The following is a 17,813-nucleotide window of genomic DNA, read 5'->3' as shown; positions in this document are numbered from 1 at the left end:
TGAGCCATCTCTCTAGCCCATAAAATAAAAACTCTTAACATTTATTTATACATTTTGTGGGGGGTGGGGGGTGGGAGCTTGCAGCAGCAAGCACATCTGTAAAGGTCAGAGAACAGCTTGGCAAGATTCCCAACTCTTCCCACTGTGTTGGTCTTAGGAACTGAACTAGGGTGTCAAGACTGGCAGCCTTTGCCCACTGAGCCATCCTGCCAGCCCTGCACTTGCATTATATAGGAACCAGGACCCCATATCAAGTAGGAAACAGTGTTGGACCCGGTCCTAGTCTGTGATTGTCCAAATGGTGTTCTACCACTTCCTGACAGTGCAGAGAGGGCCTCACACTCACACACACACACACACACACACACACACACACACACACACACCATCATTTGGGGGCGGGGTGGCTAATCCAGGCAGACCTGGGCAACAGAGGGTGGTGCTGGTGGGTGGTGGGAAGGAAGAGAAGGCTGCATGCCTTTGGCCACCCCAGGTCCAGGGCTGCCACCTGTGACAAAGCGTGGCCATCTGCTGCTGGCCTTAGCTAAGCACCAGAGTTTGGTGCTCATCTTATAATTGGAGACCATGTCTCCTCCCTTCACGCTGTGAAGTGGCTTTGGTCCCTTTCCTCCGCGCTGGGGAGCTGACTGGCCATGATTCAGCTGCAATGTTACAGTGATTTGAAAAGCTCTCTGAGACCTTCCTCGCACCCCTCACTCAGCCTTTCTCTGGTCCCCTTCTGCTTCCCTCAGCTGTGTTTACACCCCTTCTGGCTTCAGGGAGTCAGTTATCTCTGAGTCAGTTATCTTGGGTTTTCCTGTCACTTTGGTCCACAGCCATCTTGGACAATCTTTGGAGTCTGGGAGACTGGGACCTTCCCCTAGTCTCAGGAGGAGTCAAAGGAGATATTATGTCACGTGACTGGGGTCTTGGGTATAGAATTCTCTTATTGCTTTGCAAGAGTCTCGTGTTGCCAGGTGCGGTGGTCTGCACATGCAGTTCCAGCAAGGGGGAGGCTAAGGCAGGATGATTCTGAGTTTGAAGCAAAACTCCATCTTAAAAACAAAACATTGCCGGGTGTGGTAGTGCACACCGGCACACGCCTTTAATCCCAGCACTTGAAAGGCAAAGGCAGGCGGATTTCTGAGTTCCAGGCCAGCGTGGTCTACAAAGGACAGCCAGGGCTACACAGAGAAACCCTGTCTTGAAAAACAAAAACAACAAAAAACATTACAAAAAAAGGAAGAAAAGGCTGGAGAGATGGCTCGGTGGTTAAGAATACCAGCTACTCTTTTAGAGGACCCTGGTTCAATTCCCAGCACTCATGGTGGCTAACAGCAGTCTGTAACTCCAGTTCCAAGAGATACAACTCCCTCTATGGTCTCTGTGGGCAATGCACACAAGTGGTACACAGACATACATGCAAGCAAAACATCCAAATGTAGGAAATAGAAATCTTCAAAAATGAATTTTTTCTTTTCTTTTGTTTTTTGTTTTTTGTTTTTTGGTTTTTTTTTTTTTCAAGACAGGGTTTCTCTGATTAGTTCTGGCTGTCCTGGAACTCACTTTGTAGACCAGACTGGCCTCGAACTGAGAAATCCGCCTGCCTCTGCCTCCCGAGTGCTGGGATTAAAGGTGTACGCCACCACACCTGGCGACCAGGGCTTCTTATGTGTAGGGCAAGCACTCGGTTACCTGAGCTATGTCTCTAGCCCTGATATGTGTGTTTTTGCTTGATTGTTTCTTGGCTTTTGAGGAAAGAGCCTCACGTTAGCACATGCTGGCTTCAAACATACAGCACAGTGGATGGAGACTCCTGGTCCTTCTGTGCCCACCCCCTGAGTGGAGTGAGGTTACAGACGTGCACTCCTACATCACCTCACACTTCATCTTTCTGGAACAGGGTTTTGCTATGTAATACAGGCAGGCCTATAACTCTCTGTGTAATCCAGCCTGGCCTCAGCCTCGTGATTTTCCATCTTCAGCCTCCTTAGTTAGTGCTGGGATTACAGGCATGAGCCACCACACCTGACAAGGGATTCAAGTACTTTAGGAAGTAATCAATTATTTTGTAGGTATGTGTTCTGGCACACAGGGGTTGAACGCAGGTCTTTGGACTTGGCAGCGAGCACCTTCACCTGCTAAGCCATTTCTCTGGCTCAAGAGTTCCATACTCTTGAAATGGGCCTAGAGAAACGGGCATGGGCACATCTTGAGAGCACATTTCCTTTAGGGACCCTTTGCCCCCAGAGGCCTGGCAAATAATCCTTACTTTTTGTGGTACGAATAAGGAATGGGGAAGAAAATGATTGGAAAAAGAAGCCTATCTGGGGATAGGCTTGTAGCTCAGTGTTAGAGCACTCGCCTAGCATGCGTGAGTTGCTAGGGCCAGTCTCCAGCACCACAGAACAAAGGCCGCAGCCTCTTTAGTAGCTGCAGATGAAGGGCTGGAGGTGGCTCATGGTTAGGAACACACACGGGCTCCTCTCGTTTACCTGCAGCACCCGCCTGGCAGCTCACACCCATCATCTGTAACTCCAGATGCAGAGGTTCTAATGCCCTCTCAAGGCCTCTGCAGGCACCAGGCATGCTCACGGTGCATATACATAATCAGACAAAATACCATACACGTGAAATAAATATATTTTTTTAATTTTTATTAGATATTTTCTTCATTTACATTTCAAATGCTATCCCGAAAGTCCCCTATACCCTCCCCCTGCCCGTGAAATAAATCTTAAAAAGAGAACAAAGTTGCCTATGGCAGAGCATACCCCTAGAAGTCTAACTGTTCTGGTAGAAGGAGCGTCACATAAATAAGGACAGTGATTGTAGGTTTCCCCTGAAGTTTTTGCTAATGTTGCATTACTCGATCATGAATGGCCCCTTGCTATGTCTTGGTCTTCTGACCTCTTTCCTAGTTTACTAATCTCCGTGCCTGGCAGATTTCCCTGACAAGGAGCCATAGTGGCTTTCTCTTTTATAGAGGCTTGCTGCCTCCTTCATGTGACCCCGCAATCTTCAGCTAGGGCAGTTGTGGAGACAGGGTTTGATTGTTGTGATTGCAGTGCTATCTGCATCTAGTGGGGAGAGGCCAGAGATCCTGTTAAATGTTCTGTAATGTGCTGAACAGCCCCCACAGCACAGGCTAGCCAGCTCAGAGTAACAACATCGAAACAAAGGAACCCTGCACCGACTGGTACGCCCTGCTTTGTCTCATTCAAGCCCTGATAACCTGAATTTGATACCTGGAATCCACGTGGTGGAAGGAGGGAACCTGCACCCTCAAGCCATCCTCTGGTTTCCGTGCACACGCAGAAGAGATGGTGGGCGTTGGGCGTGGGGTGGTGGCATTATATATATATATATTTTTTTTAAGATTTATTTATTATTATATGTAAGTACACTGTAGCTGTCTTCAGACACACCAGAAGAGGGAGTCAGATCTTGTTACACGGATGGTTGTGAGCCACCATGTGGTTGCTGAGATTTGAACTCTGGACCTTTGGAAGAGCAGTCGGGTGCTCTTACCCACTGAGCCATCTCACCAGCCCGGCATTATATATTTTTGAGATAGGGTTTCACTGTGAGCCTTGGTTGACCTGGAACTTGAAATGTAGATCAGGCTGCCCCCAAACTGGCAGGTCTGCCTCTGGCTCCCAAAGTGCTGGGATGAAAGGCATGTGCCACCATGCCTACCCCCACCCCACCCCCACCTTTTTTTTTTTTTTTTTAAATAAGCTAGTTTAAAGACTGGCGGTATAGGTCAGTTGATAGAGTGCTTGCCTAGCAAGCACAACCCAGGGTTCACTCAGCAACAATACATAAACTAGACATGACAGCACATGACGGTAACCCCAGTGCTAGCAAAGCTGAAATAGGAAGACCTAAGAGTCAAGGCCCGTTCGGATCAATAGTAGAGTGCCTGCAGTTCCTCACATGCAGTCCCCAGTGCTTTAAAGTCAGGATTATAACTACTCTCTTCTTTTTTTTAGACAGGAACTCAGATAGTCTGTGCTGTCCTGGAACTTGGTATTTAGCTGAGGCTGGTCTTGAATTCTGATCCTCCTGCCTCCAACTCCCAAGTGCTGAGATTAACCAGCATGTGCCATTGCATCCAGCACGGTAGTGCTTGAAGTATGTGCCTGTCTATTTGGCTGTTATAGAGGCTGAACAGTCAGTTAGTGGGTGTGTAAGTATGTAGGATGATGTCTGAGTGAAAATAAAGCCCATCTGCTCTTAGAGATGCCTTAGTCTAAATGCATTTGAGGATCGTGGGCGCTCAGGAGATGAATGGGAACTCGGGTAATGGCCTCAGTTGTTCTGTCTCCCTCGGCATTATCAGCAGCTGGACTTTTAAAAGTTCTATGCCCTCTGTGCTGGCACACACACACACCTTTAATTCCAGCACTGGGGGGAGGGGGACAGAAGCCGGTAGATCTCGAGTGTCGTAGGGAGGTCATATCTCAAACCAAAACACAAAGGTTCCTGTGCGGAGATGGCCGTCTTAAGGTTCCTATTGCTGTGAGGAAACACGGGTCTGTTGTGGGAAATATTTTTAAAAACGATTGAACCGGAACGTTCCCGCGCTCGTGCCTCTGCCCTGGCAGCCTGGCTGGTCAGGCTTTCTTATAGAATCTAGGATCACCAGTCTGCCAGTAGGCTGGACCCTCCCAAATCAACCACCAGTTAAAGAAAATCCCCTGCAGGCGTGCCTGCGTGCGGCCCAGTCCTATGGAGGCATTTTCTTAATTGAGGCTCCTTCTCTCTAGTGACTGTAGCTTGTGTCAAATTGGCATAAAACGAGCCAGCACGATGGCTAAATAAAGTACTTATCATGAAAGTGTAAGGACAGAAGTTCAGATCCCCAGAAGCCATGTAAAACCAGCTGGTACAACAAGCACCCGTAATCTTAGTGCACCTACAGCAAAGCAGGATGGAAGCCAGAACCCCTGGGAACTTGTAGGCATGCTGGAGTGACCAAGAGATGCGTCCCCCAAAAAGAAGGAAGGAGGGGACCAACACCTGAGGCTGGCACCGTGCTTACATAGGCACACACTTGCATGCACACACAAATTCACTGAAATAAGTGGACATGACAGGCCAGCTCATGCCTCTCAGGTAATCCCAGCATCTGAGGGGCGGAGGCAGACGACGGATTCAAGGCCACTCAGGGCTGCAGAGTGAGAACTTCTCTAAAGCCAAGCCAACACAAATCTCCAGAGAAGTTGCAGCAACAGCAGCAGCAGCTCTTTTGCTGTGGGCTATGCGTTTACTTTCTTAGCGTAGCAGATAAAGCAATGAGTGTGGGTGAAGGTGCCACTAAGTCCAGGTCCCTGGACCACATGGCAGAGAGTCTGGAGAACAGCTCTCCCAGGGGTCAAACGTGCGTCATCAGGCAGACACCCTTATCCGCTGAACCTTCTTGCTGGTGAGAGATTATAACTTAGGGATGTAAAAATTATTCATGTAGTTTGAAAATCGGGGTGCTGAGTGGCTTAGGCCTGGAACCCCGGAGGGCGTGGCTTAACTGTCCATTTCCAGAGCGTTCTGATTGTGCTTACAGCGAGTGCCCGAAGAAGCATGAGCAGTCTGACAATGGCGTAGTGTTCCTCTGAGAGTTAGCATGCAGGGACACAGGTGAGCGGAGGGGAAAATGCATCTTTGGGATGTATATGGCTGCTTAAGGCCTAGCTTTAAAACTTAGGCCCTCTCTGCTGATCCCTGTCATGGTATCATCTCTGAGGGTCAGCGAGAAGATGTATGTGATGCCCCACTTGAGTGAAGTAACGGAAATACACAGAGATGGTTTATCAGTTCTCCCTCCCCTCCAGGATTCCAGGCCTCTACATGTCGTGCTGGGAAATGAAGCCTGCGACTTAGACTCCATGGTGTCTGCTCTCGCCTTGGCCTTCTACCTAACAAAGGTGAGTATAGAGAAACAGTCCCTTGGAGTGAAAAGATTTGGATCAAGGCCCAGCTCTGCCACTTACCAATGTTTAGCCTTGGCTAAACTGAAGTGAAATCTCATGTGGGTGATGACTCATGTGTAAGCCCTTGGAAGTGGGATAAAGGCCACTGTGTTTCATAGACAGACAGACAGACAGACAGATGTTGGAAGCAGGAGGCAAGAGGATAAGGGTCATTTTGTTTCATTAACAGATGGGGGGGAAGTGTGGGGAGGCTGGAGAGATGACTCAGAGGACCAGGGTTCAGTTATTCCCCAACACCTACAGGGTAGTTAACAATTTACTTTTCCAGTTCCAGGGGATCAAAATGCCTTCTTTTGACCTCCACAGGCACCAAGCACACCTATGGTACACATATGACACAGAGGCCAAATATTCAATATAAAACAAGGTGAATAATTCAGTAAAAAATCAAAGTTGGAGAGTGGCTGGGCTAGCTCAGTCAACAAAGGCCTCAGTTTGTAAGTCCAGAGTATGACCCCTAGAATGACATAAACAAAGTCAGATGTGGTGGCACTGCCTTCTCATCCCAGCACTAGGGAGGCAGACAGGCAGGTCTGGGGGCTCAGTGGCTGGCCAGCCTAGCCTACCTGTTGAGTTTCAGGCAAGCAGGATGCTGGTGCCTGAGAAATGACATCCGCGGTTGTCCTCTGAGCTCTACACGTGCTTATGCAGGTACACATGCACCGGTGCACAGCACAAAGGATAAAGATCCCCGAACTTTGTCGAGTACTGTGTTACCCTCTGGGACGTGTAAGACTGGTTTCGGGGATGTCTTTCTATTGCTGTGAAAAGACACTATGACCAAGGCAACTCTTTAAAAAGAAAGCATTCGTCAGGGAAGGGGACGCACACTTTTAATCCCAGCGCTCAGGAGAGACAGGTGGATCTCTGAGTCCCAGGGCAGCCAGGGCTACACAGAGGAGTCCCTGTCTCGAAATACAAAACAAATCAAAAAAGCAAAAGAAAGGAGAAAAAAAAGCATTTAATTGGGGCTGGCTTTACGGGTGCAGAGGGTCAGTCCACTGTCATCATGGCAGTGGGCATGGTGCCATGCAGGCAGGCATGGTGCTGGAGAAGTAACTAAGAGTTCTACATCTGGATCCACAGGCAGCAGGAAGAGAGAGCCACTGGTCCTGCCTTGGACCCTTGAAACCTCAAAGCCCACTTCTAGTTCTACATCATGCTTCCTCCAATAAGGAAGGCCACACCTTCCAATCCCTCTCAAATAGTGCCACTCCCTTGATAACTAAGCATTCATACATATGGGCCTAATGGGGTCATTTAAGCCACCACAAGGAATTTGCAAAACCATAAAGTTATGTTTAAATAGCTTATTATTGCGGTTCCTTATGGATACCAATGATCTAGAATTTATCTTTCCCAGGTTTTTTTTTTTTAATTGAGACAGGCTTTCATTTATTTCACATTGACACTGAACTCACTAGTCAGCTGAGGGTAGCACTGAATATTTAATTCTGCTTCTGCATCCTGTATGCTAGGCTTATAGGCATAAACCATCATATGGTGTATGCAGTGTTGGGAATTCCTAGGTCTCTTGCCTGCCTGGTAAGCATTATACCAAATAAGCTACATCTTTGCCAGCCCAGGTCAATTAGAAAGTTTTTTGTTGGTTTGTTTGTTTTTTCAAGACAGGGTCTCTCTGTGTAATATCCCTGGCTGTCCTGGAACTCTCTTTGTAGATAAGGATGGGCTCAAACTCATAGAGATCCACCTGCCCCTGCTTCCGGAGTGCTGGGACTAAAGGCTTGTGCCACCATACCCAGCAACATATTTACTTTTACTTTATGTGTATGGGTGTTTTGCCTGTATATATGTCTAAGCTCCAAGTGTGTGCCAGGTGCCCTCAGAATCCAGAAGAGGGCATCAGATTCCCTGGGACCAGAGTTATAAATGGCTGTGAGCTACCCTACCATGTGGATGCTGGAAATGGAACCTGGATCCTATTTCCTGTAGCTTGAAGTCTACCTAGGTCTTTTCCTTAAAATAGCTTGTTGACTTCCATGTCATTGCTAAGATGGAGGGCAAGGACCATTCTCTCAGAACATTAGGGTGCAGCTCAGTTGTAGAATGTGTGCTTCCATGGTCAAGGCACTCGCTCGGCTTGCTTATCCAGTATTTAAAAAAAAAAACAAACCATCCCTTTCTTTTCTTTTTTTTTTTTAAAATATATTTATCTATTATATGTAAGTACACTGTAGCTGTCTTCAGACACCCCAGAAGAGGACATCAGATCTCATTACAGATGGTTGTAAGCCACCATGTGGTTGCTGGGATTTGAACTAGGGACCTCTGGAAGAGTAGTCAGTGCTCTTAACCACTGAGCCATCTCTCCAGCCCCATCCTTTTATTTTCATAGGCTTGATAATTGTGGCCTTGAGAAGTGGTAACTTACCCAAGGTCATGTCTTCTTTGGCCTTCTGTTTTGCATTTGTGTATTAGGGAGAGAACTCAGAACCCAACCTCAGGGTCAGAGTTAGGGTGGGGGTTACTTTTTCTTGCATTTTCCTAAGCCTTATTATGTCTTCTTTTCAATTCTGTAACCAGACGTCTGAAGCTGAAGACATCTTTATACCAGTTTTAAATATAAAGCGTTCTGAGCTTCCTCTGCGCGGGGACAATGTCTTCTTTCTCCAGGAGGTTAAGATTCCAGAGCCAGCCCTGATCTTCCGGGACGAGATTGACCTCCTAGCCCTGCACCAGGCTGGCCAGCTCACCCTCATCCTTGTTGACCACCATATTTTACCCAAGTAAGTCAGTGAAGGACACTCGGCCTGCACGGGGAGAAAGGAGGAAGGAGAGCCGTCCACTAGAGTCTCAAAGGCTCATTTGTTGTCATTTTTTCTCGTTTGTTTGTTTGCTTGCTTCTCGTGTGAGATAGGGCCTCACTATGCAGCCTTGGCTGGCCTCTAAATCACTATGTATTCCAGTCTAGCCCTGAAGTCAGAAATCCACCTGCCTCGGAGGCTAACTATAATTGATGGGTCATATCCAATAAAAAAAAATAGTATCACTTCTCTAGTTATGTGATGTTTATGATATAAAGAAACAAAAATATATAGTTAAATAATTATTCAAAATGTTCAAAATAACTTAAATTTGCCTTTAATGTCAGAACTTTTGCTGCTTTAAGATACAGGGATAATATGTTCTAGTAGACTATAAATATCCCAGGCATGTCTGTTCAACAAATGTGTACATCCATAATAAATCCACTTCCAATTTAGGACTAGAGAAGGCTGCCAAAAAGCAACATGAGTGTGATTCTTGTCTAAGTATGTCTGGCTCCTGCTAGTCTTAAAAATGGATATTTTTCCCTTGAGCACACTGTGGTTATACCAAGAAATGATAGTTGCCTGGGGGCATTCATGCATCCATGAATTTACTGATTAAAACATTTTCCTGAAGTGGATAGAGGCGACAGTTTTCATGCATCTTTCAGTCAGGAAGAGGGAGGTAATAAAGAGAGCACTGTAGTGGGTGCCAGAGGCACGCCATTAACTGTCACTCTAGAGGACAGTGGGACTCGATGGGCCATACATGGGCCTAGCTCATTGTGCTGGAGGGAAACTGAGGGCAAAAGGACTCTACTGAGGGCAGCCCAGTCTTAAAAGAGAGCTTTGTGTTTGTCCGAGGTGGGCAGGTGTCTGAGAGGAGCCTTCAGGCAGAGAGAGGAGTTAGCAGAGGTGAAGCCAGGCAGGCATGAAATCGCACACTGAGTAGGGAACTGGGACTTGTTTTGCACAGCTGGGCATGAATTATGTGGGAAAGGTAAGATGTGAGTTGATGGGACTAAGGTAGGCAGGGTACAGATCATGGAGTCCTTGTAGGCCTCTCTAAGGAGATTGGACTGTATTTTGGGGTAGTAGAAAACTTAATTATAGTTATTCCAGGTCCTAACAGAATAAAGTTTTTTGTTGTTGTTGTTTTTGATTTTCATTTTGTTTGTTTTTCAAGTGATCATCCAGGAATCTTTTGAGGGACGGCTTAGATGAGCCCTTAATTGAAACAGTTCAGGTAGGGGATACTGATGGGCCTAGAAGGCCGTAGCACAGGGCTGGAAAGGAAGACATGGTGACTTTCGTGATGTTTCATTGTCAAGAGAGCAAGGTCAGGTATAGAGTTCAGTTGGAAAGGTGACCCTAAAGGACAGTGACCGTGTAGGTATTTACAGCAGAAACGTCACAGAGTTCACTTGTGTGCTGTTTAAAAGCTGCTTCTGATTCCACGTCAGAGAGTGGAGAGGGGACGGTGGGGTGAGGTGACTTCTGTGTACTCACATGGGACATGCATACTTTTCCTCTTGGTGGGGAGTTGGAGATCCATTTGGGCAGCTGGAGAGCTCTTACCTGCTTCTCTTTCTGTTTTCTGTTAACCACCACCCTCCCCAGAAGCGATGCAGCTCTGGAGGAGGCCGTAGCAGAGGTGCTGGACCACCGACCAATTGAGCAGAAATACTGTCCTCCCTGTCACGTTTCAGTTGAGCTGGTGGGGTCCTGTGCCACCCTGGTGACAGAGAGAATCCTGCAGGGGGCACCAGAGACCTTGGACAGACAAACTGCAGCCCTACTGCATGGTAAGGAATCAGGTTTGGGTTGTGACCTTTGCCCTTATCCCGGAATGGGGGCGGTGAAAGTCTAGACTCCAGCCTCACTGGTGGCGGTGACTCTTGAAGTTTACTCACCCCAGAGGGCCAGGGTTCCTGCAGCAGCTGGTCATTGTTTCACTGCCTGGGTTGGAGTTAGTACAGGGGAAGCAGAGGGCACGGGTCTTGGTGGTTCCCGTTTGCAGCAATGTTTAAAGGAAAGAGGACTCACTGAAGAAACAGGAAACATCTCTGATAGCAGTTCCACCAGGAAATGGTTGTTATATCTCCAGCAGGCCTCTTAACCTTCCCTTTTATATTTTTCCACGGGGTGTGTAGTGCTGATCTCATTTAGATTAGACTAGGCACACTCTTCCAATATTAAGATACTGTGATGGAAGACCAAATCCAGACAGAAGAGAAGCACAAAGCTTCATCCATAGCCAACAAACTTTTTGAAATTGACAGCTGCCGGGCAGTGGTGACGCACGCCTTTAATCACAGCATTTGGGAGGCAGAGGCAGGCAGATCTCTGAGTTCGAGGCCAGCGTGATCTACAAAGACAGTTCCAGGATAACCAGGGCTACACGCAGTTGGGTGGGTAGGGAATGGAGAGGGAGCTGGGGTAGGGGAAAGAATATGAAATTTTCAAAGAATAAAGAAAATTGTAAAAAAAAAATTTAAAAAGATAGTGTAATGGAATTTGGTTTGCTGAAGAGCTAGATTCCTTCTGGAATCTACAAGACTCAGGATGCCCAGTCTCCTTGTTTTACTTTTTTTATTTTTTAATTTTATGTGTATGGGTATTTTGTCTGTGTATATATGTCTGTGTACCGTGTGTATGCTGGGTACCTGAGGAGGCCAGAAGAGGGCTTCAGATCTCTTGAGATGAGAGTTATAAACTGCCATATTGGTTATTTGACTCAAACCCAGGCCCTCTGGAAGAGCAGCCAGTGCTCTCAACTGCTGAGCAATCTGTACAGCTCCACACCCAGGCTTCTGTCTGTCTGTCCATGTCCCTAACTGCATTGTACTTTGGGAGTTTTCTCTTAGGACATGGTCAATCCAAGTGTATTATTTTGACTTCAGTGGGGTTGCCTGGGTTGTATCCTCTGAATTGTGTTCATTGGATTTGGAGTTATATATGTGCTAAAGATTGTGAGTGGAGGGTTCACTCACACACAGGACTCCTGCTCTGCCTTATCCCTTATAGGAACCATCATCCTGGACTGTGTCAACATGGATACCAACATTGGGAAGGCAACCCCAAAGGACAGCAAATATGTGGAAGAACTGGAAGCCCTTTTCCCAGATCTGCCCAAAAGAAAGGACATATTTGATTCCCTGCAGAAGGCCAAGTTTGACGTCTCAGGTATGATGTGTCATATTTTCCATGAGAGAGTCAGTGGGCAAGCTTTGATTTCAGAGCATAGAAATGGTAATGAGTAACATACATGTCTGCTCACGAACAGATGAGTCATGTTATGTCATTCCATCCTGAGCCTGCGAGAGGATTATAGCCGGTCTTTGCTCCTTTGGGGGTTCTTTTTCCTACCCTTTCTCCCCCTAGTTTCAACCCTTTTCACTAGATAGGAGAGAAAAAAGGATGAGGGTGGGGACAGACAGACAGAGATATCCTTGTATCTAATTTCTTTCTTTCTGTTTCTTTGAGCAGGACTACTAGTAGAACAAACCAACCTCCCTAAATTACCAATAACCATGCACACCACCTCTTGGGGCCCTAGCATTTATATACCTTCTGAAAAGTGTCTTGAGTTGCAAATGTCACACAATTACAAAGACTATCTGCAGCTGGCAAAACCAAGCCTCTGCTAGAGGGTGATGCAAATCATAAAGAGCTACTGTGGACAGTTGGAAGCACCCCATCTCCCCACACCTGGGGTTAAAGTGAACAATTTCTTTTTTTGGTTTTTTGAGACAGGGTTTCTCTGTATAGCCCTGGGTGTCCTGGAACTCACTTTGTAGACCAGGCTGGCCTCGAACTCAGAAATCCGCCTGCCTCTGCCTCCCATGTGCTGGGACTAAAGGTGTGCACCACCGCCGTCCAGCTAAAGTGAACATATTCTTATATTTCTGTGTTTGTGTGTGTGTTTTTTTAGAGATTTATTTATTATTATAAATAGGTACACTGTAACTGTCTTCAGACACACCAGAAGAGGGTGTCAGATCTCATTATGGGTGGTTATGAGCCACCATGTGGTTGCTGGGATTTGAACTTGGTACCTTTGGAAGAGCAGTCAGTGCTCTTAACCACTGAGCTATCTCACCAACCCCCGTGTTTGTGTTTTTAAAGATTTATTTATTATGAATACAGCATTCTGCTTGCATGTATGCCTGCAGGCCAGAAGAGGGTACCAGATCCCATTACAGATGGTTATGAGCCACCATGTGGTTGCTGGGAATTGAATCTAGGATCTCTGAAAGAGCAATCAGTGCTCTTAACCTCTGAGACATCTCTCCAGCCCCATTTCTGTGTTTTTAAAGAAACCAACATTGATTCTCACTACAGAAGATGAGAAGGGCTGGGGTGATAGTCCATCCTGTAATCCCAGCACTGGTGAAGCCAGGCAGAAGATAAACAGTTTGTGGCAGCCTGAGCTACATAGTGAGTTAAGGACAGCGTGGGCACACAATAAGGCTCTGCCTCAAAAGGTAAAAGCTATGCAGAGAAGCCCTGTATCAGAAAACAAAATGAGCGGAGCAGTGGTGGCGCCTGCCTTTAATCCCAGCACTCGAGAGGTGGAGGCAGGTGAATTTCTGAGTTCGAGGCCAGCCTGGTCTACAGAGTGAGTTCCAGAATAGCCAGGGCTACACAGAGAAACCCTGTCTGGAAAAGAAAGAAAAAAAAAAAAAAAAAGGAAAAGAAAACAAAATGAAATAAAAGGTATTTAAAAATCCAAGACTGGCCGGGTGGTGGTGGCGCACGCCTTTAGTCCCAGCACTCAGGAGGCAGAGGCAGGCGGATTTCTGAGTTCGAGGCCAGCCTGGTCTACAGAGTGAGTTCCAGGACAGCCAGGGCTACACACAGAAACCCTGTGTCAAAAAATCAAAAAAAAAATAAAAATAAAATCCAAGACTGTGCAGCACAAATGGAACTTGATGGCTGTAGTAAGGAAAGAAGAGAAAGCCAGAGCTCGGTGCTCAGGGGCGGCAGGTGGGTCTAAGGATATGGGGGAGGGCGAAGATGATCACTACAGTGTGTGAAACTCACAAAAACAAGAAAAGTTTTGAGTCCCTGTTTAATCAGAGAATGTAGGCCATATATAAAATGTAGCGGTATTGGGGGGCTGCTAAGTCGTCAGAACAAGAGCTGTGCATTCAGCAGAAGGAAGAGGAAGCTCTCAGTGTTCAGAAGACAAACTGAACCCAAAGCTTCCATAATCCACCTATTGACATTTAGAAAAAGAGCAAGCAAAAGAAGGAAACATAAATGCTCCACGTGCTATTAGAGTGAACAGAGCAAAACCCTTCAGGGCTGAGGATGTAGCTGGAGAGCGGATGCTGGCCCAGCATGTGCAAGGCCCTGGGTGTGACCCACAGCAAAAATAATAAACAAATAAATGGGCCGAGGGAAGGGTAGAGAATCGTAAAGGCCTCTGCTGTTTTGGCTCTGGTTTCTTGCTTGTTTTGGGGGGGCAGGTGTTGGTTAGTGAGATGGTCTCACTATGTAGCCCTGGCTAGCCTAGAACTCATGTTGTAGACCTGGCTGATCTCAAACTCCTGAGCTCCACCAGCCTCTTCCTGCAGAGCACTGGGCTCAAGGGTGTGCACCACCCCCACACCCAGTAAAGCTGCTCTTCTTTTACCCTCCTACAAAGTCCCTCAATCTACAGGCAGCCATTTAACTATTGTGACCTGATTGTTAGCATTTTAGAGTTTTCTTTATTTATTGGATATGTGTGGGTGTTTTGCCTGCATGTATGTCTGTGCATTATGTGCATGGGCCAACAGAAAAGGGTGACAGTTCCCCTGGAACTACAGTAACAGTTAGGAGCCATCATGTGGGTGCTGGGAATTGAACCCAGGTCCTCTGAAAAATAGCCAGTGCTTGTAACTGCTGCACCATTTCTCCTGCCTGTGACCTGATTATTTAAGTAAACCTTTGTATAATTACATTTTCAGTTATTGGTCCTGTTCATCGCCCTGAAGAGAAACTATTGTCCCATTTTTCTCGTCTTCACCTTTGCGGTGTTAGGCCAAGTGCCCTGATTGACTTCTATTTTCTAGGACTGACCACTGAACAGATGCTCAGAAAGGACCAGAAGACAGTCTACAGACAGGGCACCAAGGTGGCAATCAGTGCAATCTACATGGACTTGAAGGTAAGAGCAAGCCAGTGGAAGGGGCAAGGGACACCTTCACTCACCTCCACTCCCCCTCACTCTGGAGTACCTCGGTCCCTCTCCTCTTGCCTCCCTCTCCTCCGGGATTCTCTACAGTCCATCGTCCCTCACTGTGCTGCTGTAAGAGCCCGAGTGCTAGTTTCTCTGCATCCACTTATTTTGTACTCCTATAAGTCATTCTCTGTAGAGCAATCAGTGATTTTGTGTGTGAGGCTTTGTTTTGTTTTTGTTTTTTCTTTTGTGAAGGTCATTTGTTTTTTGGACAGGGCAGGAAAGTTGGCTCTATATTGAGAATTCTGGAATTTGGGCGTTTTTTTTAAAAACGCAGAAATATTATAAGAGTAGGTTTTCCTTTTAATCCCAGGTGTAGGGATGTGGGGCTTTTTCAGACTGTCTGAAGCGGCTGACTATGATTTACCTCATGCTCTAGTAGAGGCATGGTTTTGCCAGCTGAAGATAGCTTTTGCAAATATGTGACAGTTGGAATTCTTAGAACTTTTCAGAGGGTATATATAAATGCCAGAGCCCTGAGAGGGAAAGATTGGTGTTTGCTCATGGCACAAGGGGATTGGTTTGTGGTTTGTTAGTAGTCGTGCTCAAAGAAGGAAGAAATTAGATTCAGAAATCTCTCTCTCTCCCTTCTCCCCTCTCCTTCTTTCTCTCCTATCTATTGATACAGGGTAAAATTGGAAGGTGGGGAATAAAGGATGGGAAAAAGAAGAACCACTACAAAGTGGCAAAGACCAGCTACTTGCTGTCTTTTTATTTTATTGAGGAACCTTAGGTTCAGGGGGTTAATATCACTTCTGGATCTTATTCATAATATAGTTGAGCTACTTTTCAAAACAATGCTGTCTTAATTGAAAGCCTGTATTCTCCCTATTCTATCACAGTTTCCAGTATGTAAGCACTACATACATTTTTAGTGATGCACAAATTATGAGCTGCATGCTCAAAAAACTCTTTAGAGTTCATTGGTGATAAGGACGGTCTGCCTGTAAACTTTGATTGCTTTCTTTTTCTTCCCTTCTAGGCCTTTCTGCAGCGGACAGACCTCTTCACAGATCTCAGTTCTTTCTGCCATGATCACAGCTATGATGCCCTGGTTGCCATGACTATCTTTTTCAACACTCAAAATGAGCCAGTACGGCAATTAGCTATCTTCTGTCCACACGAGGCACTTCGAATGACAGTGAGTTTCCATCCTGTCACTCCGAGGGTGACAGTTCTGAAGACTAGAGACAACAATTTAGGCTTACAAGCTGCTGCAACAAACCCTGGGTAGAAGGAAGTGTTGTCACCTGTAGTTAGAACTTGCTCTCACTGGGCATACTGACTCAGACCTCTGTTCCCAGCATTTAGGGACTGCAGCCTGGTGCTCTTTAGTAACAGAGAAACTATTTCAGAACCCTAAGGGCTGCTGCCAGGCATGGCTGCACACACTTCCAACCCTAGCAGTAGATAGCAGAGGCAAGAGGATAGCCTGTGAGTTTGAGGCCAGCCAAGTCTGTATAGTGAGATCCTATCTTTAAAAAATACCAGGGGGGCTAGGCGTGGTGGCGCACGCCTTTAATCCCAGCACTCGGGAGGCAGAGGCAGGCGGATTTCTGAGTTCGAGGCCAGCCTGGTCTACAAAGTGAGGTCCAGGACAGCCAGGGCTACACAGAGAAACCCTGTCTCAAAAAAACAAACAAACAAAAAAAAATACCAGGGGGAGGCTGAGGAGTTAGCTCATCGATAGAATGCTCAACTATCCACTGCCCTGGGTTTGATCCCCACCAAAAAAACTACCACCACAACAAAACTAAAAGAAAATTGGTTCTTTCTCTTTATTGTCTTGATAATTTATGGGCAGAACTGGGGGTGTAGCTCAGGAGTGGGGCACTACAAAGACAAGAAACACACCCGTCACCTTCACACAACAGTAGAAACCTTTTCAACTGTGCAGCACACTGGGGTCAGTCTGGATACCACAGTCCAGAGAAGGGCACTGTGCGGGGCCAGCACCCTCCCTGGCCTTCCTTTCTGTTTTCTCGTTGGTTACTGATTCAGGTGACTTGAGACTCTGAGTTGCCTGTACTGGGGAGATGCTCAGGATAGTCCAGCCAGATGTCCTTTGAACTCAGGCAAGGTCTGTCTCCTCGTTGCTGCTGCCTCCTCTCCCTCCCCTGGCTGCAGGAGTAGCTGGTACTAGGAAAGAACAGGTTTTATAATCTGGTAGACATGTTTTTCTGTCTCTGGTCCCTACCCGCTTGTCCCTTGAACTAAGCCAGAGGATTTGAATCACTACAGTCTGTTCTGGTCATCAGCAAAAAGTAGTGATGGAAGAGTCACTATTGCACAGTTTGCTATGGTCATTTGCATGAAGTGCGTTTTGTGGCAGGGTCCATGTTGAGAACATGTGGCTTTTACTAACCATGCTGCTGAGAGGAAGGTACTTCAGCTATAGGAAAGAGCCCTTCCCCCTCCAGAACCTAGTCCCCACTCCAACACTCTGATGACTATAGCTGCCCATGTCCTCTGTACTGGGAGCTAGGATCCTTTTCAGTCTGCTCTGCCACCTCTTCTCTTCCTTCTGCTACTGGTATAGAATACATTTAGAACGCTACTCTTCTTTTTTTTTGGTTCTTTTGAGACAGGGTTTCTCTGTGTAGCCCTGGCTGTCCTGAAACTCACTCTGTAGACCAGGCTGGCCTTGAACTCAGAAATCTGTCTGCCTCTGCCTCCCAAGTGCTAGGATTAACAGCATGTGCCACCACGCCCAGCTAGAATGCTACTCTTGGTAACAGTCTTGGGTTCAAATGTCAGTTTCATTTTGTATAAACTGCGACCTAATATGCCAGTCATGCTGGCACACATCTTTAATCCCAGTAC

At 46.6% G+C, this 17,813-nt stretch overlaps 1 protein-coding gene across 2 annotated transcripts in view; it reads left to right on the top strand.

Moving 5' to 3' along the window:
* Positions 1-17,813, top strand: part of Prune1 (prune exopolyphosphatase) — a 29,833-nt gene that overhangs the window by 9,349 nt on the left and 2,671 nt on the right. For both annotated transcript variants that reach the window (XM_030252580.1, NM_173347.2), the window contains exons 2-7: positions 5,835-5,927; positions 8,538-8,740; positions 10,382-10,566; positions 11,789-11,947; positions 14,824-14,918; positions 15,973-16,131. In XM_030252580.1, the coding sequence (XP_030108440.1) occupies positions 5,889-5,927; positions 8,538-8,740; positions 10,382-10,566; positions 11,789-11,947; positions 14,824-14,918; positions 15,973-16,131 (840 nt within the window). In that variant the 5' untranslated portion in view covers positions 5,835-5,888. The remainder of the gene's footprint in view (positions 1-5,834; positions 5,928-8,537; positions 8,741-10,381; positions 10,567-11,788; positions 11,948-14,823; positions 14,919-15,972; positions 16,132-17,813) is intronic.

Source organism: Mus musculus, chromosome 3 (genome assembly GCF_000001635.26).
Source record: "Mus musculus strain C57BL/6J chromosome 3, GRCm38.p6 C57BL/6J".
NCBI classification, from domain to species: domain Eukaryota; kingdom Metazoa; phylum Chordata; class Mammalia; order Rodentia; family Muridae; genus Mus; species Mus musculus.
This window is presented reverse-complemented; position numbering and strand designations above follow the sequence as displayed.